General features: G+C 60.1%; 3 protein-coding genes across 6 annotated transcripts in view; 2 read left to right on the forward strand and 1 right to left on the reverse strand.

The window, feature by feature from the left end:
• The window catches only part of ACIN1 (apoptotic chromatin condensation inducer 1), a 36090-nt gene extending 27867 nt beyond the window's left edge, over positions 1-8223 (forward strand). For 3 of the 4 annotated variants that reach the window (XM_062205435.1, XM_062205437.1, XM_062205438.1), the window contains 10 exons: positions 2886-2928; positions 3766-3899; positions 3996-4148; positions 4654-4795; positions 5072-5217; positions 5582-5689; positions 5829-5936; positions 6146-6470; positions 6554-6654; positions 7309-8223. In XM_062205435.1, the coding sequence (XP_062061419.1) occupies positions 2886-2928; positions 3766-3899; positions 3996-4148; positions 4654-4795; positions 5072-5217; positions 5582-5689; positions 5829-5936; positions 6146-6470; positions 6554-6654; positions 7309-7635 (1587 nt within the window). In that variant the 3' untranslated portion in view covers positions 7636-8223. The remainder of the gene's footprint in view (positions 1-2885; positions 2929-3765; positions 3900-3995; positions 4149-4653; positions 4796-5071; positions 5218-5581; positions 5690-5828; positions 5937-6145; positions 6471-6553; positions 6655-7308) is intronic. The other variant, XM_062205436.1, reaches the window with a different exon arrangement.
• Positions 8224-9250: 1027 nt separating this feature from the next.
• CDH24 (cadherin 24) lies at positions 9251-18157 on the forward strand. The gene is made up of 12 exons (XM_062205441.1): positions 9251-9300; positions 10648-10972; positions 11178-11472; positions 11683-11802; positions 11877-12044; positions 12240-12427; positions 12721-12974; positions 13784-13920; positions 16509-16630; positions 16712-16823; positions 16980-17228; positions 17658-18157. Exons 2-12 carry the CDS (start codon positions 10772-10774, stop codon positions 18155-18157), a joined length of 2346 nt encoding a protein of 781 aa, XP_062061425.1. The 5' UTR covers positions 9251-9300; positions 10648-10771.
• A 3950-nt stretch (positions 18158-22107) lies between these two features.
• PSMB11 (proteasome subunit beta 11) lies at positions 22108-23099 on the reverse strand. Its single transcript, XM_062204649.1, has one exon. The coding sequence runs from the start codon at positions 23097-23099 to the stop codon at positions 22182-22184; it is 918 nt and encodes a 305-aa protein (XP_062060633.1). The 3' UTR covers positions 22108-22181.
• Between the last annotated feature and the right edge of the window lie 1462 nt (positions 23100-24561).

Genomic DNA, 24561 nt, shown 5'->3' on the forward strand with positions numbered 1-24561 from the left:
CTGAACCCAGATTCAGGGGGCTCCCCCGATCAGAGCCAGCGAAGTCTTCTTGCCTCCTAAAGTTCTTAGAGAAAGAATTAGCTGGGTTTGGGAGTGGGTTAACAGGGTGGGAGGGACTGTTGTGTGTGTAGCCTTTCTCTGGTGTGTGTTGCGGGGGCGGGGGCCGGTGAAAGTGATTTGATGTGCAGAATATTATTTATTACAAGGTCCTTCTTCCCCGTAAAACTTTGTCCAAGCACCTCATGTACGGTAATCCGCCCGTAAAATATAACCCTGCCCAACTGGCCAATCGCTGATGCCGCCTCTTCCTCTGGACCCACCCGCTGCTACTGAGCTGCCCAATCAGAGCCGAGTCTGCTATCCAGGTGTCTTGGCCAGAGGGGGGCATGTATATGGGCTCCTGTGATGGGCCCTCTTTTGCCTCCCTGTCTTGCTTACATCAGGGGGCCAAGAAGAGCACTGTTCTGGAGAGACTTGTATTGAGAAAGCAAAAAGCATTTGGAAAGGGGTGGACTTGCATCGTCTCCCTACTTGGGACACCCCAAGAAGAGCTTGTGCCAGTGCTGGGGCGCCTGCCCACATACCCTTGCCCTTTTGAGGACTGTGGGTTGCCTTGTTTGCTACAGACTGTTGGGATCCCCATCTAGGGCACCAAGGCCACCTAAAGAGTCAATGTTTGTGATCACAGTGCCATGCTATGAAATACTGAGTGGGGCCCTCGGCTTAAGCTGTGACGACTAGGAACCCTGCAGAGGAGTGTAGGGTCTGTGCCCCAGGGATTTAATGCTGATGGCAGCCCAGCCCATGTGTCACCACTTGCTCATCAGATGGACTTTTCTTTGGTCCCTGCTGTCCATGGTGAAGGGCAGCTTGTTGGTTGCTCCAACTTCTCCTCCATCCCTGGAGGCAGGGGCTCGTTCATCCACCTGACTGGAACCGCTGTCTCAGATGGAGTCCCTGAGGAGATGCCACTCACAACTCTCAGAAGAAGAGCATTCTGACCTTGCTGCTGAATGTGTGCCAGGTCCTGGGGATGTGCACCTGCTGCCCCCAGGCCATCTTCATCAGAGGCTCCATGATCCCACTCGGAGAGAGGACCCCTCCCCAGTTACAGGCGGAGGAGAAAGGGACTCTGGAGTCATCACCTGGACGCCAAGTGCTGGGTGGTGGTACCGCTGCAGCTGCCACTGGTGGACATAGGGTCCCGCCTGCCTCTCCCGATGAAAGGCAAGGACCATTCCTGCTCCTCACAGGCCATCTCATCAGGGACTGCAAGACGATGCCCCTCCAGGGCCAGGACTGATGTCTCTGCCCCTTTCCCCCCTCTACCCCTCGCTGAGCCCGGCCACCGCCAGTGAACTGTCTTGACATCATGGAAACTGGGCAGCGTCCCCCCACACGTTTCCCTCCCATCCCCCCTGCGCCCCTGGGAGGACTCTGGCAGTGCCGTGCTGACTACCACGCCGTGCGCCCACCTTTTTTGCCAACCCAACCCCCCACCAATTGCACAGCGCCTAGCAGGGAGGGCTCATTCTGATTGGACCGGCGGTTGACTAGATACAGTACACAGTGAGGTGCGATTGGCTGAACTGAAGATCCCAGGTGTGAGATGGTACCTGGAACATTTGTCATATTCCTAGTTTATTTTCTTCTTTATTTTCTTCTTCTTTTTTTATTTAATCTTTTATTTTAATTTTTCTTTATTTTTCTGATTTTCTTTATTGGATTTATTTATTTTAGTTCATGTTTTCCTGTTTTAATTAAGACTTTTTTTTTTTTTTCTCACTAACTTACCCACTGAGAGTGGCCCAGCTAGGGGTCAGGCTGGCCCTTAACAGAGACCAAGGAGACTTGGTTAGACGACACAAACGGGGCTGGGGGGTGGTGGGGAGGCGGGGGGTTCGTTAAGAGGGTTCTGCCCTACCCTTTAGAAGGTTGGTAGGGTGGTCTTAGTTTTTCCAGAAATAAGCACCTAAACCTAAAATGCTCTATTCCCCTTTTCTTTCTATCCCTGTTTTTGATCTGTCTGTAATCTTTTCCCACAAAATGTGTGGAGCAGAAGGTTATTCCAAAGCTGTCTGCTGGCCCTTGGCAGAGCCCCTAAGGCTTGAGCCCCGGGTGGAGAGGGAACAGGGAGACTCTGCTGGAGCTGTGTGTGGTGGTCAGAAAGTCTGGGGGGCAGTCTGCCCTTCCTGAGGACCTCACGCACCAGACACACTTCCTGTTCTTCTTGCTGGCCATTGGCTCCACAGCCTCGTCTCCAGCAAAGCTGCTGCTGCCTTCCCCACATGTGATGGGGTCTGGGCCATCCCGGCTGTGTGGACATCTCAGCCCTTGTCAGTGGACTTCACACTGGCATTGAGAAAAGAAGGACATGCCTTCTCGAAGTTGCCATCCCGAAGTTGATTTTCCACATTTGCTCATGTTTTCCTCAAATTGGCAAGAAAGGAGGGAGGAGGACCAGGTGACCCAGTTCTGGGCACAGCGCATTGGGCCTGGTGTCCTCCTGTCCCGGAGACAGTGGGAGGGCATGACCAACACCCTTAAAGGGCTGGGTAGCTGCTGAATTCTTCTTCCAGCTTATTTCTGGTTAAGCTAACACACAGGTGTGCTATGGACTAGATGATTCTTCCCTGCTATGATGTTCGGTTTTATTTTTTTCTCTAACTTGCATTGATTCTGCTTCGTTTTTGCCGTTGCCGCTTCTGTTTTGGTCTCTGTCCCTGTCTCCCTCCTTCTCTGTCCCTGTCTCTCTCTGTCTCTCTCTGTCTCTGTCTCTCTCTGTGTCTTTGGAGCCTATGCTAAGACTGCCCCGTCTAACCTCCTCCCCCCCTCTCTGTGGGGTGTCTCTCTTTCTCTTTTTTCCCCTTTTCTTCTCTACACAGAGCTCGCTGCCCAAATCATTCAAGAGGAAGATCTCCGTTGTCTGTAAGTCTAGCCCCAAATCCCTGATAAAGGTCAGGAATATCACAGAGATAGACTCCCATGCACTCTCAGCGGCATCCTTGGGTCACCCCCAACCCGTCCTGCTCCCTCTGCCCAGCAAGTTTGCATCTTCTTGGCCTGGGAGCTCAGAGCTTTAGGCATTCGCTGTCCAATCTCCTGGTTCCCATGTCAATGAAATGTACTGAGGTGGGCATCGCAGACCGTTCCTGTCTAGTCTCAGGGTCATTTTGTTCTTCCAGATAACTTCCAGAACCAGGAATGAGCTTGAGGGGTTCCCATAGACTGCTTCCCCGTTTATGTTTAAAGCATTCCCAGAGAGCGTCTGTGGAAATAGAGTGCCCCATGCACGGTTACGTTTTGGACCTTCTCCCAGTGAGGAACTCTAGACTACAGAAGTGTTACTGACACTCATAGGTGCTCCTAACTTACATGTCAGTCTGCAGTGTGAAAATCAGAGCGTGGCCAGCTTGTGTCATGATCTTAAATTAATTCTGTGTAGATTTTTTGTGGCCCAGAGTCTGCTTGTTTCTTCTGTATCCCACTACTTTAGATATTTCTCTCTACCACCAAAAATGTAAACTGCTTGCCAGGCTAGTTATTCCTCCCTGGTTGCTTTTAGAGACACGGAGTTATCATCTGTCTGGAACTCCGGCCCTTATTGTTCACTCCAAAACCGTGGTTTCCCCAGACCCCAAGTACAGTTTCCTTAAGTTAACCTCTTCCTAAAATGCCAGCCGAAGGCAACCTACAGGTACTATGATGTGAATCAGCAGAGAACTTGAGACCATCTAACTGTTGGGTCCTATTTCTTGGGGACAGCAGCGACCAAGGGGGTGCCAGCTGGAAACAGTGACACAGAGGGGGGCCAGCCTGGTCGGAAGCGACGTTGGGGAGCCAGCACAGCCACCACACAGAAGAAACCCTCCATCAGTATCACCACCGAATCGCTGAAGGTGAGGTGGGCGAGCCGCGGAAGGGAGGATGACACCTGTTAAGGTGGGAGTAGACACGGGCCCAGTGTAACGGGGTGGGGGGTGTCTGTGTCCCAGAGCCTCATCCCCGACATCAAACCCCTGGCGGGGCAGGAGGCTGTTGTGGATCTTCACGCTGATGACTCCCGCATCTCCGAGGATGAGACGGAGCGGAATGGCGACGACGGGACCCACGACAAGGGACTGAAAATATGCCGAACTGTCACTCAGGTGAGGCTCCTGCTGGCCAGCATCGGGCGGGCTGGGGCAGTGCCCATGGAGCAGCCAGCCGAGGAGCTGAGCTACAGTCGTGGCCGGGAACTCTCCTGTGCGTGCAGAGGGTTGGGTTAATTGGCAGGGTCAGACTCTGAAAGCCAGCTGGCTGCCTCTTGTAAGGACAGTTTTATTGGAGCGCAGCCACCCCAGGTCACATAGTCCTGTCTGGCTGCTTACGTGCTGAGGAGCGGAGCTGAGTGGTCACAGTCTCACAAGCCTGAGATACTGCCGCTCTTTCCCTCGTCTTCCCGGCGTCCACTTTGAGGTGCTGACAGGATCTGGTGGAGGTGAACTGAATAATGAATTCTCTCCCCCAGTGGAAGAAATATGCTGGGGGGAGGGGTGCACGCTGGTGACAGCAGCTGGACTGTACCACCCTCACGCCAGAGAGCCAGAGACTGAAAAGAATGTGGCAAAGTGGTCTTTAAGAGTCCCCTCTGTGATCTCGTCACCCTCACAGGTAGTACCCGCAGAGGGCCAGGAGAACGGGCAGCGGGAAGAAGAGGAAGAGGAGAAGGAGCCCGAAGCAGAGCCCCCTGTGCCTCCGCAGGTGTCAGTAGAGGTGGCCTTGCCCCCGCCTGTGGAGCATGAAGTCAAGAAAGGTGGGTGAGGCGCCTGCAGCTCCCCAGAGCCCAGAGCACTTCATTTGTGCTGGGGCAGTTCGCCCTGTCATCTCCGAGGTTCTAAACTCCTCGAGAACTGGGTTTGAATCTGCCTCGCCTCTGAACTCTCCACCTTGGGGAGCTCAGCCCAGCAGCGAACCTTGCCTGTGAGAGGTGCCTGGCAGTGAACGACAGGAAGGAGCCCTGCAGTCAGATTGGAGGTGAAAGAGCCAACACTGCTCCCTTCTAAAGCTCTTCCTGTGCTCTCTTCGGTAGTGACTCTAGGAGACACCTTAACTCGACGCTCCATTAGCCAGCAGAAGTCTGGAGTTTCCATCACTATCGATGACCCGGTCCGAACCGCGCAGGTGCCCTCCCCGCCCCGGGGCAAGATTAGTAACATTGTGCACATCTCCAATTTGGTAAGTCGCTCGTTTCTTATGTTCCAGACTTGTGTAGTGGCTGAGGGTCTAAGCTTTTGACCCAGGTTTCCTAGTCTGGCTCCTAGGCCTCTGGTTACTCACACGCTGACCTCGCCTGAGTTATTTAGCCTATTTCCTCCTCCCAGCACTGGGAAGGAAAAGCGGCCTGCTTGCTGCAGGATTATGTGGAGGATTGGCAGGGCCTGGCGCCTGCCCTGTGTGTCAGTGCTGCCACTCTGCAGAGCACTGCCCTCTCCCAGGCTTGAAGACCCAGTCCTGCGGTGGCAGCATAGGCGATCTTCATACTGGCACGTGGGTGTCATGCTCGCCTTCTGCAAGGCCCTGAAAGTCTCTTCATCGGCAGGTTCGACCCTTCACTCTAGGCCAGCTGAAGGAACTACTGGGCCGCACAGGAACCTTGGTGGAGGAGGCCTTCTGGATTGACAAGATCAAATCTCACTGCTTTGTCACGGTGAGGGAGAAGCCCCTGCTGTGGGTTATGGCATGCTGTTTCCTTGGGAGACCAGAGTGGGCAGGTTTCCGGGCAGTGTGGCCAATGGGAGGGATTGAAGACATGCCATGATCCTCTGCCTTCTCCCTCCCTCCACCAGTACTCAACAGTAGAGGAAGCAGTTGCCACCCGCACAGCTCTGCATGGGGTCAAATGGCCCCAGTCCAATCCGAAATTTCTTTGTGCTGACTATGCTGAGCAAGAAGAGGTGAGAAACCAGAGGAAAGGAAGGAGGGGAGTAGTGGGCGGGCTGGGAGATTCCAGCTAAGATCCTGGGCGAGCCTGCAGTCACTGAGTTTCTGTGGGCTTCCCTCCCGCCCCACCTGCTGGGTATATCTGCAGCTCTGGTACGTGGGTACCTTCAGTGGGAGTGGTGGCTTCTCCTCGCTGACTGTCCTGTCCCTCCTCTGCCCACAGCTGGATTATCACCGGGGCCTCTTGGTGGACCGTCCCTCTGAAACCAAGGCAGAGGAGCAAGGAGTACCACGGCCCCTGCACCCCCCTCCCCCACCCCCAGTCCAGCCACCGCAGCACCCCCGGGCAGAACAGCGGGAACAGGAGCGGGCAGTGCGGGAGCAGTGGGCAGAGCGGGAACGAGAAATGGAGCGGCGGGAACGAACTCGATCGGAGCGTGAATGGGATCGAGACAAAGTTCGGGAGGGGCCCCGTTCCCGATCGCGGTCCCGTGACCGCCGCCGCAAGGAACGTGCAAAATCTAAAGAGAAGAAGAGTGAGAAAAAAGGTACCTGGCCAGCACCTGCCAGTAGGTGAGATGGGGCCAGAAGGCCACGGCCATCAAATCTGACTCACTCTCTTCCACCTCAGAGAAAGCCCAGGAGGAGCCGCCTGCCAAGCTACTGGACGACCTTTTCCGTAAGACCAAGGCGGCCCCCTGCATCTATTGGCTCCCACTGACTGACAGCCAGGTGAGTGCCCGTCTTCATGCCCGCCCCAAGCAGCATCTGGGCTGGAGGTCAGTGCCAGGGGAGGGTCGCAGGACTGCAAGAGCAGGTGGACCCAAGTCTTGGTTTAGGAGCAACACAGGAAATGGCTAAACATCACAGGAAGTAACGAAGCAGCATGCCACAGAGCAACCAAACCCAGTGGGGAGGGGTGGATGGACAGGCAGCAGCTGAAGTTGTAGCTGTGCCCACCAAGCTTCTTAGAACTTGATGCTGGTTGGCTGAGAGATCGGTTTTATAGCTTCATCTGTTCCTCTGCTTTCTAACTCCTAGAGTTTTCACTTGTTGTTAAATTTAGTTTCAGAGTGATGGGCCTTTCGGGGATTTCAGTCTTAGACTGTTCGACGAAAGTAAAAAGATTTGCGTACATCTAGGCTGATGATAGCTAGGGGAACACCAAAGACCAGGCGTGGGTGGTGCCAGCACCTGCTGGGTGTATAAAAGTGGAGAACGTGCTGTGAGGGAGGCAGGTGTGATTGCTGGGCCCCGGGCCCTTCCTGCCTCCCAGCAGAGCTGACAGTGGCCGGAGCAGGCTCGCAGCGGTCCGGGCACAGACAGGGTGGGACTGGCGGGCGCGGGCCGAGGTGCCGACACTCTGCCTTTCCCGCCCGGCTGCAGATCGTTCAGAAGGAGGCAGAGCGGGCTGAACGGGCCAAGGAGCGGGAGAAACGGCGAAAGGAGCAGGAAGAAGAGGAGCAAAAGGAGCGGGAGAAGGAAGCCGAGCGGGAGCGGACCCGGCAGCTGGAGCGGGAGAAGAGGCGCGAGCACAGCAGGGAGAGGGAGCGCGAGCGGGAGCGGGAGCGGGAGCGCGACAGGGGGGACCGGGACCGAGACAGGGAGAGGGACCGAGACAGAGGCCGGGAGCGGGACCGCAGAGACACCAAGCGCCACAGCAGAAGCCGGAGTCGGAGCACCCCTGTGCGGGACCGGGGTGGGCGCCGCTAGCCGGTAGAACACTAGGAGAGCTGCAGGTACCAGCCACTCTGCCCCGGGGAGGGGGGTTAAAGGCCACAGAGGGATAGGTACAGTCTTCACCACTCTGGAACCAGGGCTCTTTCACACCGTCTGCCCAGCGCTGACGTCTGACTGCCACCTGTCCCCACAGAGCAGATGGAGCAGTGGCCATCCTCCCCACTGCTCTTAACCTAACTCTTGGGACTTGGCCCTTTCCTCCCTCTCATTTCCATTCAGTCTGTGAGAGGGAAGAGCTAGGTTAGGGAGGGAGGTGGGGAACAGCCAGGTGCCCTGAGACCTCTCATTTTTCCACCATCCTTCTCAGCGCCTCCCCTGGGTACTCACAGCCGCCTCTCGGGAACGGCCGGGGCCAGGACTGGGTCACCTATGAGCTGAATCAGCGTCTCCTCCTGAGTCCCGGGGCCCCTGCAGTTCCCAGTCTCTTCTGTCCTGCAGCCTTTGCCTCTTGCCGACCGGTTCCACTTTATATCCACCTTTTCCTTTTGTTCAATTTTTATTTTTATTTTTTTTATTATTAAATGATGTGGTCTATGGAAAAAAAATAAAATCTGACTTAGTTTTAAATAGCGTGTGAGTGGCTTTCATTGGGCCTGGGTGAGGAGATGGCCACAGCCTAGAGCATGCATTGCCTGCATTCCGTGTGCTTGTTTTGGCTCATTTTCACTCATTTCTGGAACCAGGGCTTCCCACCATCCTGCATCCCTGCCTTGGTTCTAACCATCCCAAAGCTGCGTACCGTCTTCATTTGGGAGCAGGAGAGGCGCCCTGTATTCCAGGCAGCACCCCAGCCAGGGCTAGAAGGTCTGCTCTTGATTCCTGATCCCGCACATTAGACATTTGGTCACCTGCTCGCCGCCTTCGCAGTGTTTCCCAGGACTGCCACCAGGGGGCGGTAGCCCCTCGCTCTGTGGGCCCCTGTAGATGAGCTTCCCCAAAAGGCTCCACTCCCCACCTCCGCCCTCCCACCGCTGTCGTGCCTCCGTCCCCTACACGTTCCTGGGCCCAGCTCGTGGACTCCCTGGACCCTAGTGTAACCCTTAAGAACACCCCAGCAGACCACCACTGTACTCCACACGGGATCCCACGCCGGTCCAGGAGCGGGGCGCCGTCTCCTGCGGTGGGATGCTGATACCCCGCCTCACCGCGCGCTTGCCCTTCGCCCCGCCGCTGGGAACCTGCCGGCCGCTCCGCACTCCCGGGCGCGCCCTCCCTGCCAGCTCTTCCGAGAGGGCCAGGCGCCGTGGCCTGGATGTCCTCCCGCCCGAGTACCCCGCCAGGCGCTGCGGGCCGGCCCCGGAGGGGCGCCGCATCTGTATGCGCCCCGCAGCCCTGGAGCGCCGAGGGGGCGGGCGCCGGGCGCCGCCCCCGCCCCCGCCGCGCGGGCCCGGCTGGCCGGGGAGGGTCGGAGGCTGGGCTCTCCTCTCCCGCGCGGCGCGGAGCCGCCTCGCTCCTCCGCAGGCGGAGCCTCCTTCCCCCGCCCCCTCCGTCTCGCTCCCTTGTTCTCGCCGGGGCCGCTCAGACCTGCAGCGGAGCCGCGGCGCCCGCTCTGATCGGCTCCGGGCTGCGCCCCCGGGACCCGGCGGCGGGGGCGGGCGGGGGCGCTCCCTGTCAGCCTGGGCCCCTCGGCAGCACCAGGTAAGGGCCGCCCGCCCGGCAGCCCGGGGTCGGGAATCGGCGGAGGGGCAGCAGGGGGCCCGCAGCCTGCGGGTGTCTTAAGACGCGGGGCGCTCCGTGGCTGGAAGCCCACTGCCGGCTCGCTTCTCCCGCGCTCTAACCCCCTTCCCTTCTTCCCGCGCACCTCTCCGCTTTTTCCCTCTCCCGGCAGCTCTTGCCCCTTCCTCCTCTGCCTGGCTGCCTCCTCTCCCGTTCCTCTGCCTCCCCAAGCCCTCTCTCCCCTGTCCTGCCTTTTCGCGTCGCCTCTCCCGCTCTGCCTCTGCCCCTCTACCTTTCCGCCTGTTCTCTCTCTTCCCTTTCCCGCTCCCTCCCTGCTACCCTGCTTTCCACTCCGCTATCCCCTTCCTTCTCTCCTCCTCGTCCCGCCTCCCTCTCCCGTCCCCGGCTTCCCTTCGGTTTCTCTCTTCCCTCGGGAGCAAACTGACTGTCAGGTGTGTGTCAGCTCCGGGGGACGGAGGAGGGGCGGCCGCCTGCCAGAGCCACCTGAGGGTCCCCCCAGGAGGAGAGGGAGGCACAGCGCAGGGGGCAAGGTCCTCCCGCCAGCTCCTCCCGGCTGCTCCCTCTTCCAGAATGAAGTTGCCCAGGCCTGGTCTGCCCAGCCCCTGCCCTGGTGCACACCCCCAAGCTGTATGCCCCTCTGCTTCGGGCCCCTTGGCCCAGCCTAGCACCTGATTCCTCTCTGCCTCTGAGACCCAGGCTGACTCCCTGATCTTCCCTGTCTGTCGCTGCCTCTGCCGGACAGTCCCCCAGCTGGTCTAGCCCCCAGTCACTCTGTCTCTGATCGCCGGGTCTCCTCCTCCTCCAGCTCCGAGCCCCAGCCCACTTCTGGGACTGCAGTAGCAGTGTGGACTGGGGGCAGGGTCTGGCGAGGCGGGTCCACCGGGGAGGGACTTTTTCCCAGGCTCTGCACCCTGGCTTAGGCTGCACGCCTTGTCATCTCTCAGCCTAACCCTAGACATCTGGAGGCCACACCTCCGGGAATCCCAACCCCCTAATTTTAAGCTTCTCTCTGGCTGCCCCACCTCCTCCAGTGCCCTGGCTTCGAGCCCAACCTGGCAGGACAGAGACCAGATTTGGGATCCCGAGCCCTCCCAGCCTCCCCTGTTCTCCCCAGCGTCTCTCCTCCGAGCTGGCTGACCAGAGGTTTAGCAGCTTGGAGAGCTGGAGGTGGCTGCAAGCAGGCCTGGGAGGAGGGCCGGGTCAGACCAGCTGCTCTCTGCTTCAGTCTGACCATCTAAAGCTGGGGGGTGTGGGCGGGTGTCAGGGGTGTTGAGCTGCCTTGACCCTGAGCAACTACCTGTCCTGCAGGTGTGGATCCATGGGGTAGCCCCAACACCTCTGCCCCTCCACCCCAGCCAGCACATGGGCCGCCTGGCCCAGCCCAGCCCCAGCACCCGGGGCCCTTGAGCGGACCCCTGGCTGCAGCCCGACCATGTGGGGCCTGGTGAGGCTTCTGCTGGCCTGGCTGGGGGGCTGGGGCTGCATGGGACGTCTGGCAGCCCCGGCCCGGGCCTGGGCAGGGTCCCGAGGGCGCCCAGGGCCTGCACTGCTGCGAACCCGAAGGAGCTGGGTCTGGAACCAGTTCTTTGTCATTGAGGAATATGCCGGGCCAGAGCCAGTCCTCATTGGCAAGGTAAGGTTCCCCCCTTTCCCCCCCGGGCTCCTCTGACTACACCTCCAGGCTCCCCTCCCCCCCCCCCGGGGACCCTGCCCTAGAGCTTCCTCACTTCTGCAGTGACCTTGGCCCCTCAGGACACCCCCACGTGCCGCCCAAGCCTGGCTTCTTCAGTGCCTTGGCCCTGCACCCTGCACCGTCTGTCTTTCCCTGACCCCTCCAGCTGCACTCGGATGTGGACAGGGGTGAGGGCCGCACCAAGTACCTGCTGACCGGGGAGGGGGCAGGCACCGTGTTTGTGATTGACGAGGCCACGGGCAATATCCACGTCACCAAGAGCCTGGACCGAGAGGAGAAGGCGCAGTACGTGCTGCTGGCCCAAGCGGTGGACCGAGCGTCCAACCGGCCCCTGGAGCCACCGTCAGAGTTCATCATCAAAGTGCAAGACATCAACGACAACCCTCCCGTCTTCCCCCTCGGGCCTTACCATGCCACAGTCCCCGAGATGTCCAACGTCGGTGAGCACCCCGGCGCTGCAGGCGCCCCGTCCCGTCTGCCGGAGCCCCCTCGCCTCCCCTTCCCCCCCAGGGCCGAATGCCCAGAACTCCCTTTCGTCTCAGCCTCCCTCCTACCTGAGCCCACCCCCCACCCCTGTCCCCACCCCACCTCCTCCCTGGGCTCTGTCCCCACTGGCCCTGGGCTGAGGCAGGTGCCGCGATCCCTCCCAGGGACATCGGTGATCCAGGTGACTGCCCACGACGCCGATGACCCCAGCTACGGGAACAGCGCCAAGCTGGTGTACACTGTGCTCGACGGCCTGCCTTTCTTCTCTGTGGACCCCCAGACTGGTGAGGATGGCGCTCAGAAGCCTGGGGGCAGCCCTGGGCACGGGCGCCGCCAGTGACCTGGCCTCTGTCCCTAGGAGTGGTGCGCACAGCCATCCCCAACATGGACCGGGAGACACAGGAGGAGTTTTTGGTGGTGATCCAAGCCAAGGACATGGGCGGCCACATGGGGGGGCTGTCGGGCAGCACGACGGTGACCGTCACCCTCAGCGATGTCAACGACAACCCCCCCAAGTTCCCGCAGAGTAAGGGCCCCCTGCCACTCACTGCCTGGGTTGGTCTGACCCCAGCCCCCCACCACCACATGCAGCACCCCTCTGGTGCTTCCCTCCCCATTCCCACCACAGCCAGCCCGTGGGAGAAGGACAGTGCTGAGGGTGAGGAGGAGGGCTGGGGTCCTCACTGCTCAAGGATGTGTGTCCCCTCCCCGCTCCTCGCAGGTCTGTACCAGTTCTCCGTGGTGGAGACAGCTGGGCCTGGCACCCTGGTGGGTCGACTGCAGGCCCAGGACCCGGACCTGGGCGACAACGCCCTCATGGCCTACAGCATCCTGGATGGGGAGGGGTCCGAGGCCTTCAGCATCAGCACGGACCCTCAGGGGCGAGATGGGCTCCTCACTGTGCGCAAGGTTCGCCCCCTGCCTGCTGGAGCTCCCCATCTCACCTCTCTAGAGGAGGCCCTGGGGCCTAGGGAGGGGAAGTGATTGGTTCAAGGTCACATAACAAGTCTGAGGGAGCGGGGGCAGACCCAGAGTTCCCAGCTCGCCTGCTGCCACCCTCTCCTGCCTGCCAAGGCCACGATCCCTCCAGTGCCACCTCTCCCCATGAGCGCTGAGCCCCAGGTCCATGCGGGGAAGGGACCCGGCCCATCTCCTGTGAGCCTGGGATCTGCCCTGCTTCACACTCCGCCCCGTGCCCACAGCCCCTCGACTTCGAGACCCGTCGCTCCTACTCATTCCGTGTGGAGGCCACCAACACACTCATCGACCCGGCCTACCTGCGGCGGGGGCCCTTCAAGGACGTGGCCTCGGTGCGTGTGGCCGTGCAGGATGCCCCCGAGCCACCTGCCTTCACCCAGGCTGCCTACCTCCTGGCAGTGCCAGAGAACAAGGCTCCCGGGACCCTGGTGGGCCAGGTATCGGCTTCGGACCTGGACTCCCCAGCCAGCCCAATCAGGTGAGCTGCGACGTGGGGCCATGCCCACCTGAGGACGTATCCCCTTTACCTCTGCCACACCTCCCGGAAGAAGCTGCCTTCCCTGTCCGCTGGTCTTGCTGTCTGCAGGCCTGGGTGTCAGGGGGTTCTGCACCCCTGACTGACCACCCCACAACTCGTTGCCAGCCCAGAGGCAGCAGTGCCAGCAAACAGAATCCCATTTGCTCCATGGCTCCCTGCAGATAACCTGCTAAGGGCTTTGCCTTTGCCGTGGTCTGTGACATTCCCTTCTCACGAGAGCCCCATTAAGTGAGTGTTAGCAGCAGCCGTTCTGGGGGCTGGCTGTGAGCACTCAAGTCCTCCATCCAGGGTCGAACCTGGCCTTGCCAGCCTTGAGAGGAGCCACTCTTGCCACCCCTCCAGCTGGCATCCCTACCAGTGCTCTGTGAGGCAGGGGCTGGTGACGTTCCCATGTTGCAGGCGGGTAAACAGAGGTTTAATGATTTGTCTGAGGTCACACAGCTGGTCCAGAGCAGAGCAGGGCTGACACATAGGTTCCCGTGTCCCCAGAACAGAGCCCGAAGTCTGAAAGGCAGGTGCTGGTGGCCCTCCACCTCTCTGTCTCTCCTCCTCGCATCTCCACGAAACCCCATCATAGGACAGGTGCCTGATGGTGGTGACCTCCCAGGAAGATCTGCCTTTTAAGAAGGCCTCCAGGTTGAACGATAGCTCTGGGGCCTGGGGCAGACTCTGCACGGCTGCGGGCCAGGAGGCTGAGCACAGCGTAGGGAGAGGAGCTAGCGAGCTAGGAGCCCTGCTCCTCTCCCCAGGTACTCCATCCTCCCGCACTCGGATCCTGAGCGCTGCTTCTCCATTGAGCCGGAGGACGGCACGATCCGCACAGCAGTGCCCCTGGACCGCGAGGCTCGTGTGTGGCACAACCTCACCATACTGGCCACAGAGCTCGGTGAGCAGTCCTGCGCCCACATACCTGCTGGCCCAGGGGCTGGCCCTGTGTGCGGGGGTGGGGAACCGTTCCTGCCATCACACCATCATCACTATCCTAGCCCTGTGTGCTCTCCTGGGTCCTCACTTCCAGGCAGGCCTCCTGTCTCCCAGACTGGGCCCAGGCTGGGCTGGCCACAAGGGGCCTACGTGAGCATTCTCCTGACCCGAAAATCACCCTCTCACCTGACTTGGCTCAACCCAGAAATAAACAAGACCTCAAATAGCTGCTAACCTGGGGCTGCCAGACCCTGTCCTGCCCATTCCCAGCTTCAGGCTAGAGCTGTGCGGGGGGGTGGGGGGGGAGGCTGTTAGTTGGAGGGGGGCACCAGTTCCATGTGCGGGCTCCCCACCCCACCCCCTTCAGTCACCAGGAGCCCTGGCCAGGAGACAGGAGCTGTTTGTGCGTCCCCCTCTGCTTGGTGCCTGGGGCTCCCTTCCCTACTGTGCTCGCGCTGCAGCGTTGCACTGTGTACATCAGTGGGCAGCTGTGTGCGTGCGCACGTAGGCATGGACCCCCGTGAGTGTGCAACTCCGCATGTGGGAAGCATGCACACGTATTGGTGAGTGTGTGGCTGTAACCAGACATGGCTGTACTCACAGCTGTGTGTGGAGTCCTGCTTACACCATCGGTGTGTCTGTGTGAGTAGCTCTCTGGTGTTTGGAGAGTGTGTACAAGAAGCTGTCGGGTATGAGGGTGTTTCATAAAGTTTGTGGCAACAGGGAGGTAAAGGATACATTTATTTGGAAACCCCAGTGTGCAGTTTTTGCAAATACACCTTCTCTGTGGACTTCTGGAAAGCCCTGCTTATGGTTTAAGGGTATGGGTGTTTGTGGACAGGTAACACTAACAGTTCTTATCACATATCAGGCTGTGTCTTAAGTCCTCCCCCGAAATGAGTTTTTTCATTTCATCCTGATGGCTGCTTTGAGAGGTGTGATTATGTCCCTGTGTTTGAATGAGGAGACTCAGGCAAAGAGCAGTTGAGGTAGCTTCCCAAGGTCACGGAGCTGAGGCGTGGACGGCCTGTCAGCTCCTGCACCAGCCACCTCCCTTGTGCCTGGTTTCAGGTGCCTGTGTATGCCACTGTGTGCTGCCTGGCAGGCAGCTGTGTGGACAGCCCTGTGGCTGTGTACACATGTGAGTGTGTATGGCTGGCTCCGTGTGCATACATAGCTCTGTGGGTGTGTGTTTCCCTCACTGTCTCCTCATCCTCCTGCACCTGCAGCTTCCATCACCACCCCGTTATCAACCTGCAGCTCTGGGCCCCCAGTGAAGGAGCAGACCCCACGCCCGTGCTGTATCCAGATACCCCAGAGCCTCTATCCTGGCCTCCCCTACCCGATCCCCATGGCCAACCAGCTCTCACTCTGCCCAGGGCAAGGCTAAAGAGAACTGAGAGACTCAGAGGAGACTCAGGAGAAGGACCTGGAGTGCACACTTGTTTACTCTCAGATGACATTAGTGGGGACAAGCAAGGTTGGATAAGAGGGAGGAAGCCACCTGATGGACGGTGTGTAAAGAGGGGGCCTGTGTCTGGCTGTGGGGCCCAGGCTGGCCTGGGCTCTGCACACTGTGGGTTACGCAGCTCCTCCCTCCCCAAGGTCAATTCTAGGTGATGCTCATTGCTGCAGGACCTCTGGATGTCTGTGTGTGTGTGCGTGCGTGTGTGCGTGCGTGCCCATCACACATGTGCTGTGCATGGCCCCTGCGTCTGCAAGTGCATTCTGTGGGCCCTGGGTACACCAGGTGCTGCTGCCCTCGCTGTGCACATTAACCATCCACCTCATGGGGATCACGTTAACCGAAACACCAAGTACGTGGCTGGCGCCGTACCTCAATAGGCTAATCCTCCGCCTTGCGGCACCGGCACACCGGGTTCTAGTCCAGGTCGGGGCGCCGGATTCTGTTCCAGTTGCCCCTCTTCCAGGCCAGCTCTCTGCTGTGGCCCGGGAGTGCAGTGGAGGATGGCCCAAGCGCTTGGGCCCTGCACCCCATGGGAGACCAGGAGAAGCACCTGGCTCCTGGCTTTGGATCAGCGCGGTGCACCGGCCGCAATGTGCTGGCCGCAGCGGCCATTGGAGGGTGAACCAACGGTAAAGGAAGACCTTTCTCTCTGTCTCTCTCTCACTGTCCACTCTACCTGCCAATTAAAAAAAAAACACTCAGTACAGCTGGGCGGCATGGTGTGAACATGTATGTACGTCGCGTGTGCACAGTTGTCATCCCCATACAACGTGTGAGCACCCTGCCTTTCGCTTATGCTGTGTGTGCCCTGCCTCTGGGTTACAGTGCACGTGCACCCTGTGTGCATGCTGTAGTCCCATTCAGCATATGTTGTATCTTGTACATACCCTGGGTACTACATGAGTGTTGTATGTTTGGTGTTGCTCCACTGGCCTCATGACATTGTTTACTACCTGTGTCACACATGTACTCTGGGTGCAGGCTGTGTGTGCTGTGTGCTACACACGGCCCCTATACCCATGTGCCCTGTCAACTCTTGTGTTTGTCTGTGTGGTGCATATGTACTGGTGTTCTGGCTTCAGACAGCTCCGCACAGGCGTCCCGTGTGCAAGTGGCTGTCCAGACCCTGGATGAGAACGACAATGCTCCCCAGCTGGCTGAGCCCTACGACACCTTTGTGTGTGACTCTGCAGCCCCTGGCCAGGTGAGCGGCTGAGGCTGCGGGCTCGGGAGCCCGAGGCCTCCAGGGGCCTGCTTGGTGCCAGGCCTCTTTTCTTCCTCCCAGCTCATTCAGGTCATCCGGGCCCTGGACAGAGATGAAGTCGGCAACAGTAGCCGCATCTCCCTTCAGGGCCCTCTGGGCCCCGATGCCAACTTCACCGTCCGGGATAACCGAGGTGGGTGGCCTCCTCCCAACACAGGGAAGTGTGGACTCCGACACACACGTGTTTGCGCCCTGCAAACCTTCCACGGGAAGCTGCTGGTACAGGCCAGACCCCCGACTACCAGGAGGGTGTTCCAAGAGGTGCCTCAATTCTTTCCCTCTCTCACAGATGGCTCCGCCAGCCTGCTGCTGCCCTCCCGCCCTGCCCCGCCCCGCCAGGCCCCCTACTTGGTTCCCATAGTGCTGTGGGACTGGGGGCAGCCGGCACTGAGCAGCACTGCCACAGTGACCGTGAGTGTGTGCCGCTGCCGGCCCGACGGCTCTGTGGCTTCCTGCCGGCCTGAGGCTCAGCTCTCACCAGCCGGGCTCAGCACCGGCGCCCTGTTGGCCATCGTCACCTGTGTGGGCACCTTGCTTGGTGAGTCAGGCCACGGAGGGTCATAGAGGTGCGATGCTGGCCTCTGGAGATGGGTGGAGAGGAACCGGGTCCCTAGACACAGGGATTGCCACCCGGGGGCTTGAGGGACCCTAGATGCCTGGATTTTCCCACCACCTGAAGCATCCAGGGGAAAAGCTGGGACCCCGTGACCCTGACCTGCTAATGCACTATCACAATAACCAGATAAATATGCTGTTTATTGCACCCCTGGTCTATGCCAGGTGTGGTGCTTGGTTTCCTGCTTTCAACAACCATAGGAGGTAAATATGATCACCCGAGCAAACTAAGGATCGAAGAGGTTTAGGGAAGTGAGGCACCTTCCTAGGGTCACACAGCGTGCTGACAGCGGGGCTGTGCGTGCCTGTGGTGGCGGCCCGCGGCGCAGCGGCCTGTACGCGTCTCCCGCAGCGCTGGTGGTGCTCTTCGTGGCCCTGCGGCGGCAGAAGCAGGAAGCGCTGATGGTGCTGGAGGAGGAGGACGTGCGCGAGAACATCATCACCTACGACGACGAGGGCGGCGGCGAGGAGGACACGGAGGCCTTCGACATCGCAGCCCTGCAGAACCCCGACGGGGCGGCCCCACCGGCGCCCGGCGCCCCCGCGCGCCGCGACGTGCTGCCCCGGGCCTGCGCACCGCGCCAGCCCCGACCCCCGGGCCCCGCCGACGTGGCCCAGCTGCTGGCGCTGAGGCTCCGCGAGGCCGACGAGGACCCCAGCGTGCCGCCCTACGACTCAGTGCAGGTGTACGGCTACGAGGGCCGGGGCTCCTCCTGCGGCTCGCTCAGCTCCCTGGGCTCTGGCAGTGAGGCCGGCGGCGCCCCTGGCCCCACGGAGCCGCTGGACGACTGGGGGCCGCTGTTCCGCACCCTGGCCGAGCTGTACGGGGCCAAGGAGCCCCCGGCCCCCTGAGCGCCGGCCTGGCCCTGCCCGCCGCAGTGGGGCAGCCCGCACAGGCCCGCTGAGTGAGCCCCTGGTGGGGGGCGAGGCAGGCGGCAGCAGCCCAGGGACCCCGGGCCTCCTCCGGTCCCTGGGTCCCTGCTCCTTCCCTCCCCAGACCCCCTAGCTGTGCCCCTCGGCTCCCCCGAGTTTGTCCATCCTTATGTCTGTGTCCACGGACCTTGTGTCTCGTCCGTGTTCTCTCACTGTGACTCCTCCGTGGCGGTTTTTGTCCCTGCGGCTCTAAAGCTCCCTCCCCACTGTCACCCTTGCCTCCCCCTACTCGCATTGTGTCCTGCCCACATGTCCCACCCTTCTCTGTGGATCCCTGTGACTGGCTTTTTGGTTTGTTTTTTTTTTTTTCTGTTGTTCATCCCAAAAGCAAGAGAGACGTCTAGCCACTGCTGCCCACCCTCCCGCAGGGGATACTGTGCCCCAGGTCAGTGGCCCTGGACCCTTACTAGGAGGGGAGGGAGAGTCCCTACCCCACCCAGGCCTCTGAACCCCCCCTCCCCTCCTGTTCTTACAGACCTGCCCGCATGGTTCCATCCATCACTCATGGCCTCATCCTGGCTCCACGGCCTCCAGCAGAGAGAAGGAGCTAGCCCGCCTCCCAGGGCCAGAGCTCCAGCCCTGCCACGGCTGCCTCCCTGGAGCTCTGCCCAGCTGTCAGCCTGCCCTGGGCATCCCAGCTCTGGGCATTGTCTTGTGTGCTTCCCAGGCCCCAGGGAAAAGGGGAGGGGCAGAAAAGGGGGAGGCAGCTGGGGAAGGGGAAAGAGGGAGGAAGGGGAGGGGCCTCCATCTCTAATTTCATAATAAACAAACACTTTATTTTGTAAAGCTGGGGCCTTGCCTGTGTGTGGGCGCTTAGGTCTCTCTGTTCTCCTTGGATTTGGGTACACGCATTTGGGGAGTAAGGAGATGACTGGACTTTCCAACTTCCCCGTTGGTCTTAGACTGTCCAAGGAGAGTGAGATGGGGGCACTTGGCAAGGGGGGAGGCTGAGAGCCACAGAGAAGAGAGGAGGAAGATGGGGGGCCCCCACCTGGGGAGCAGTGTAGGTGGCAGGCAGCAGGGGGCCAGGCCAGCCTTTCCTGGGGTCCGTAGTGCCCGCTGGAGAAAGGGTGGTCCTGAATGAGACAGACACAATCTGGGCCCACTGCTCCCACCTTTTCTCTCCCCAGTCCGAGGTCTTAGTGTTTGTGGGGCACCAAGGGAAGAGAGCAGGGTGGGGAGGGGGATGTTGAGGGGCAGAATCAGAGTCAGCAGGGGTGGCAGCTGGACGACAGTACCAGCGTCTCCAGAACGCTGCCGCCCAGGAGCCAGCAGAATAACGGGGCTCCTGCCTGCCAGAGGGACTCCAAGAGACACAGGAGCATGTCGGCCTGCCCGTGACCTCCCTTCCAAGTGGGAGGTGCTGGCAGTGGCTGTTCCTAACAGGACCATGCCTTATCTTTTTTTTTTTGCCAGGCAGAGTGGATAGTGAGAGAGACAGAGAGAAAGGTCTTTCCTTTTTGCCGTTGGTTCACCCTCCAATGGCCGCTGCAGCCAGTGCACCTCGCTGATCCGAAGCCAGGAGCCAGGTGCTTCTGGTCTCCCATGGGGTGCAGGGCCCAAGCACTTGGGCCATCCTTCACTGCCTTCCCGGGCCATAGCAGAGAGCTGGCCTGGAAGAGGGGCAACCGGGATAGAATCCGGCGCCCCGACCGGGACTAGAACCCGGTGTGCCGGTGCCGCAAGGTGGAGGATTAGCCTGTTAAGCCACGGCACCGGCCAACCATGCCTTCTTCTCACACCTTCCACACCTTGCTTGGTTAGGGCAAACCGGTGGCAGGATGATGAGGCCCCCACCCCAGTACTGGAGCTGGAACCCTGGCCCCAGTCAGTCCAAGGGCCTTTGTAAGAGTAGGCTGTCTATCCCCCAAGGCCATCCAAGACTGAGCAGACAGTGCCCCAAGCAGGGCATCAGTGGGCACGAGGACTTCCAGTGCCAGGCACGCAGGGCAAGACCTCGGCACAGGAAAGGACCAACGGGTCACTCTCGGGTAGTGAGGAGGGCCACAGGAACGAGACGTCGGCCTCTGCCTGTCCCTAATACCTTCATATGGTCCTCATCCATTTCGTTAGAAACCTCGAGGAGGAAAGCATGTCAGCAGAACCTGCGGACTTGTCTCCAACCTCAAACACGTCACGGGCAAGGAAACAGAGGGGAGTGGGGCACAGGTGCAAGAAGAGGGGGCTCCCTCTCTGCTCGTTCAGCCATCCCCAGTCTGGGAAGGGAAGGGGCGCAGAGCACCTACGGGAAGCTCACTGCACACCCTGGGCTCTGGCGGCAGCACGCAGTGAGGCGGCCGGGGTTCTCCCTGATCATCCCTGCTGTCCCTACTCAGGTGTCCAGTCTACTTTCTGGTCTCTGTGCACGCGGGAACCACACACATGCACTTGCCCCCGGCAGGCACACACACCCGATCCTGGGTCACCAGCACCTGGACACAAACCCATACTCTGTGCACACACACTCCTGGCCACACTCTTTTGCCTGAGTCCATCAAACACATCCTCTTGTACTCCCCTCAAACCAGGCTGTGCCAGGGGCCCCTAACCCTGAGTCCCCCACCTCTTCCCCTGAGCCTGGGGTGTGGGCACAGGGTGAAGAAGGGCTGCAACGGAGGCCCCAGCAGGATACCCTGGCTGTGGCTTGAAGGGGAGTCCCCCTGTATCCAGCCCGCCTCTCCATGGTCCGGGTTCCCCACCACGATCCCCCCTCCCTGTCCCCACTGCTTTCCTGTCTGGGGCTCCCTGACCCTTCGTCCCTTGTCCCCAGTCACCCTCAGAGCCAGGGTCTAGAGGTGTCCCAGGGTCTGGCTAGTCCCTGCTGAGGAAGAAAAGGGGTTGTGACTCCCAGGAGTGGAAGCTTTTGGAGCAGGATGAGAGAGAAAGAAGTGACAGGAACCTCACTCCAGACCCCAAGTAGGCCAACCCGGCCCAGGAGAGGGGCTGCAGGCCCTCCTGGAGCTGTCAACCTGGGGGGAGTGGCTTCCAGGAAGCAGGAGGAGGGCCAGGGAGGCAGGGGAGGAGGTGCTGGCAGAGAGCACCCACCGCCTCTGCCTCCTTCATTCTCTCTTCATTCTCCAGGGGAGCAGCAAGAAACAGCAACCAGAGAGAAGCGAATGGAAGAATGGAGGAAGAGGTGTGGCAGCGACCAGACCGGGCCCCAAAGTCCAGCGAGCACAGTGGGTCCCGGCAGATACGGCCAAGTGCGACCGGGCAGCAGCTGCCCCAAGCTCACCACTCCAAGCCCCAGGACTCCTCAGCGTCCGTTCATCCCTGGCTACCAGGCAGGGGCTTGGCCCAGCGACCCTCCCTCCATGTCTGGCCCGGCAGAATGGGAGGGGACACTGCACAGTAGAGCCCGGGCTGTGGTGGAGGAGGCCTGGGACTGACCCTCGTCCCTACCTCTTGCCACGGGACTGGGGCAGGGCTCAGAGCCCTTTCTGGGTTCCTCTTCTGCAACGTGGGGAGTGTTCGGGCCTCACAGCGCTGTTGTGAGAACTGTGTGCAGTCACCAGGTAGTGAATAGTAGTCACCGGCCAGGCAGAGGTGGCGAGCACATGAGCCAAGCCCATCGGCACTCGCCCACAGTCGTCTCCATGGCTCCCAGCCCCCCAGGCCACCTCCTTCTGAGAGGCACTGCTGCCCTCTCAGTGAGGTGCAACAGTGACCTGGAAAAGTAAGCATGGAGGGCCAAGATGGAGGAGGAGGTGAGATGGTGCATGGGACGGTGAGGAAAGAGCATGTAGCTCCTGGCATGCCGCAGGCGTGCAGCAGGCTGGACCAAGACACAGAGCACGACAGGAACGTAACTCGAAGGTAAGCTCTGGTGGCAGACAGGCAGAGCTGTGGATCAGACGGCTGGAACCAAATGCTGGGGGCCTCTTCTTGGAGGGGCCCTGCCCCTGCTGCCCCAGGCCTCAGTCGCCCCAAGTGCTGCCGCTTCTCACAGCCTCTCAGTCTCTGCTGGCATCCCGAAGTCTCCTGGTGTCGCCTCCCCTGGCCCCACAGAGAGTCCCCTACCTCCCCCAGCTCTGTGGGGAGTGGCAGGCTCAGGGTGGGCCTGGCCGGCCTCCTCTTCCTCCTCCTCCTCCTCAGGCTCTGGCTCTGGGAGTTTTTGCAGCTGCGTATACAGCACGCAGGTATCACTGCGTGATACATACTCCCATCCACTCTCCCGCACGTGGAAAAGGTCGACAGAACCCCCGGAGTAGGCATCGCGGTGGGTGGCGTGGGCCACGGCACAGCGAGCCAGGGCGTAGGCCTCCTGGATGCCCATGTCATAATGGTAGCCACGGTCTAGCACACCGTAGGCATAGGGAGACCCCGAGCCTACCGAGAAGATGTCGCCCTGCAGCCGCGTGCCATCGCTGTAGACGTAGAAGAGGGCAGGGCCAGAGCGGTCCCAGCCACACAGGGCGGTGGCCACGCACAGATCCAGCCCCCGGTAGCGGGACAGCATGACCGACAAGAGCTTGGCCGCGCCGGCCACACTGGGCAGTTGGCCCTCCCTCAGGGCCCGCAGCCGCAGCTCCCTCTGTAGCACCCGGTACCACGTGACGCAGTCCGCAGAGGTGCCCGAGGTAGTGCCCAGCAGGTGCTGGTGCACGGGGATGATCTTGCGCGAGGCTGGGCAGGCCACATAGCTGCCACAGGAAGAACGCGTGTCAGCCGCGGCGATGACCCCGTGGCGGAAGCGGAAGGCCAGGGTGGTGGTGCCGTGGGCCAGCTGTGGGCCGTGGGTCTGCAGGAAGGTTTGGGGATCGCAGCCCCTAGGCACAGCCCAGCTGCCAGTCCGCGGCAGGTGAGGCAGCAGCGCCTGGGTGTCAGGAGCCCGCCACTCACACACTTCCTGGAGAGCCATCCCCCGGCTGAGTGAAGGCTGGGAGGCTCACAGCAGATATCTGTGGGCTGGGTGGGGTTGGAGGCAGGGGGACGCGGCACAGAAGCTGGGCTGCAGCCAGAACCAGCGCAGACGGCGCGTGAGCTGACGCTCCGGGCTTGGTGCAGGGAGCAGCCCCCTGCTGCACAGAGGCCTGCTGAGGGTGAGGGATGAAGCCACTGGTGTCTCCCGGGCAGGGAAGACGCTGCCCCATCAGTCAGACCTTCACCAACTGCCACCCGTGACACATCTGAGAGTCCCCCGAGGAGTCTCCTGTCTGTCATCCTCCAACTCCCCGGAGCGGGGTGGGGGACTGGGGTAACTACAAAGGAAAGTGGCCAGGAGAGGAAGGAGCAGAGCAGGGTGAGCCCCGTCCCTGGACTGAGAACACCCCAGCCCAGGGGGAGACAAAGAGTCAGTGCTCTGATGTGGTCGGAACATGGTGCTGGAGACCTTGACTTCGAGGACTCGCTTCAGAGGTGAACTCTGAAACAAGCTCACAGCTTGTTTGTTTTTTAAAGATATTTATTGGGGCCATGGTATAGTAGGCTAAGCCTCTGCTTGCAGTGCCAGCATCCCATATGGGCGCCAGTTCATGTCCCAGCTGCTCCTCTTCCAATGCAGCTCTCTGCTGTGGCCTGGGAAAGCAGTGGAATGGCCCAAGTCCTTGGGTCCCTGCACCCATGTGGGAGACCTGGAAGAGGCTCCTGGCTCCTGTCTTCCTATTGGCTCAGTTCTAGTAGTTGCAGCCATTTGTGGCGTGAACCAGCAGATGCAAGATCTCTCCTTTTGTATCTCCCTCTTTCTCTGTAACTCTGCCTTTCAAATAAATAAGTAAATCTTTAAAAAGTAGATAAATGAATAAATTAATAAAGACTAAGTCTTCGACTCTTCATAGACGGATAGATAGCCACATCCCTAGGTTAGGCCACTGTCAAGTCAATTCTGGACAGTTTAGTGGCCTCCTCACTGACCAACCTTCAGCCTCCATACTAATATTTTTGTTTTTCAAGGCAAAGAGACAGGGAAGGAGAGAGAGAGGGCACTAACTTCCACTCAGTGGCTCACTCTCTAAATGCTTGCAACAACCAGGACTGGGTCAGGTTGAAACCGGGAGCCAGGGACTCAGTTCAGGTCTCCCATGTGGCTGGCAGGAACCCAAGCACTTGACCCATTACCGTCTGCCTCCGTGGGTGCACACCAGCAGGAAGTTGGAGTTAGAAGTGGAGCCAGGACTTGAACCCAGGCACTCAGCTACTGGATGTGGCTGTCTTAACTGCTGTGCCAAGTGCCTGCCCCTCCACTCACTCTAATTTTAATTTTTTTTTTTTTTTGACAGAGTGGGCAATGAGAGAGAGACAGAGAGACAGAGAGAAAGGTCTTCCTTTTGCCATTGGTTCACCCTCCAATAGCCGCCACGGCTGGTGCATCACACTGATCTGAA

The sequence above is a fragment of the Lepus europaeus genome, chromosome 11 (genome assembly GCF_033115175.1).
Source record: "Lepus europaeus isolate LE1 chromosome 11, mLepTim1.pri, whole genome shotgun sequence".
NCBI classification, from domain to species: Eukaryota; Metazoa; Chordata; class Mammalia; order Lagomorpha; family Leporidae; genus Lepus; species Lepus europaeus.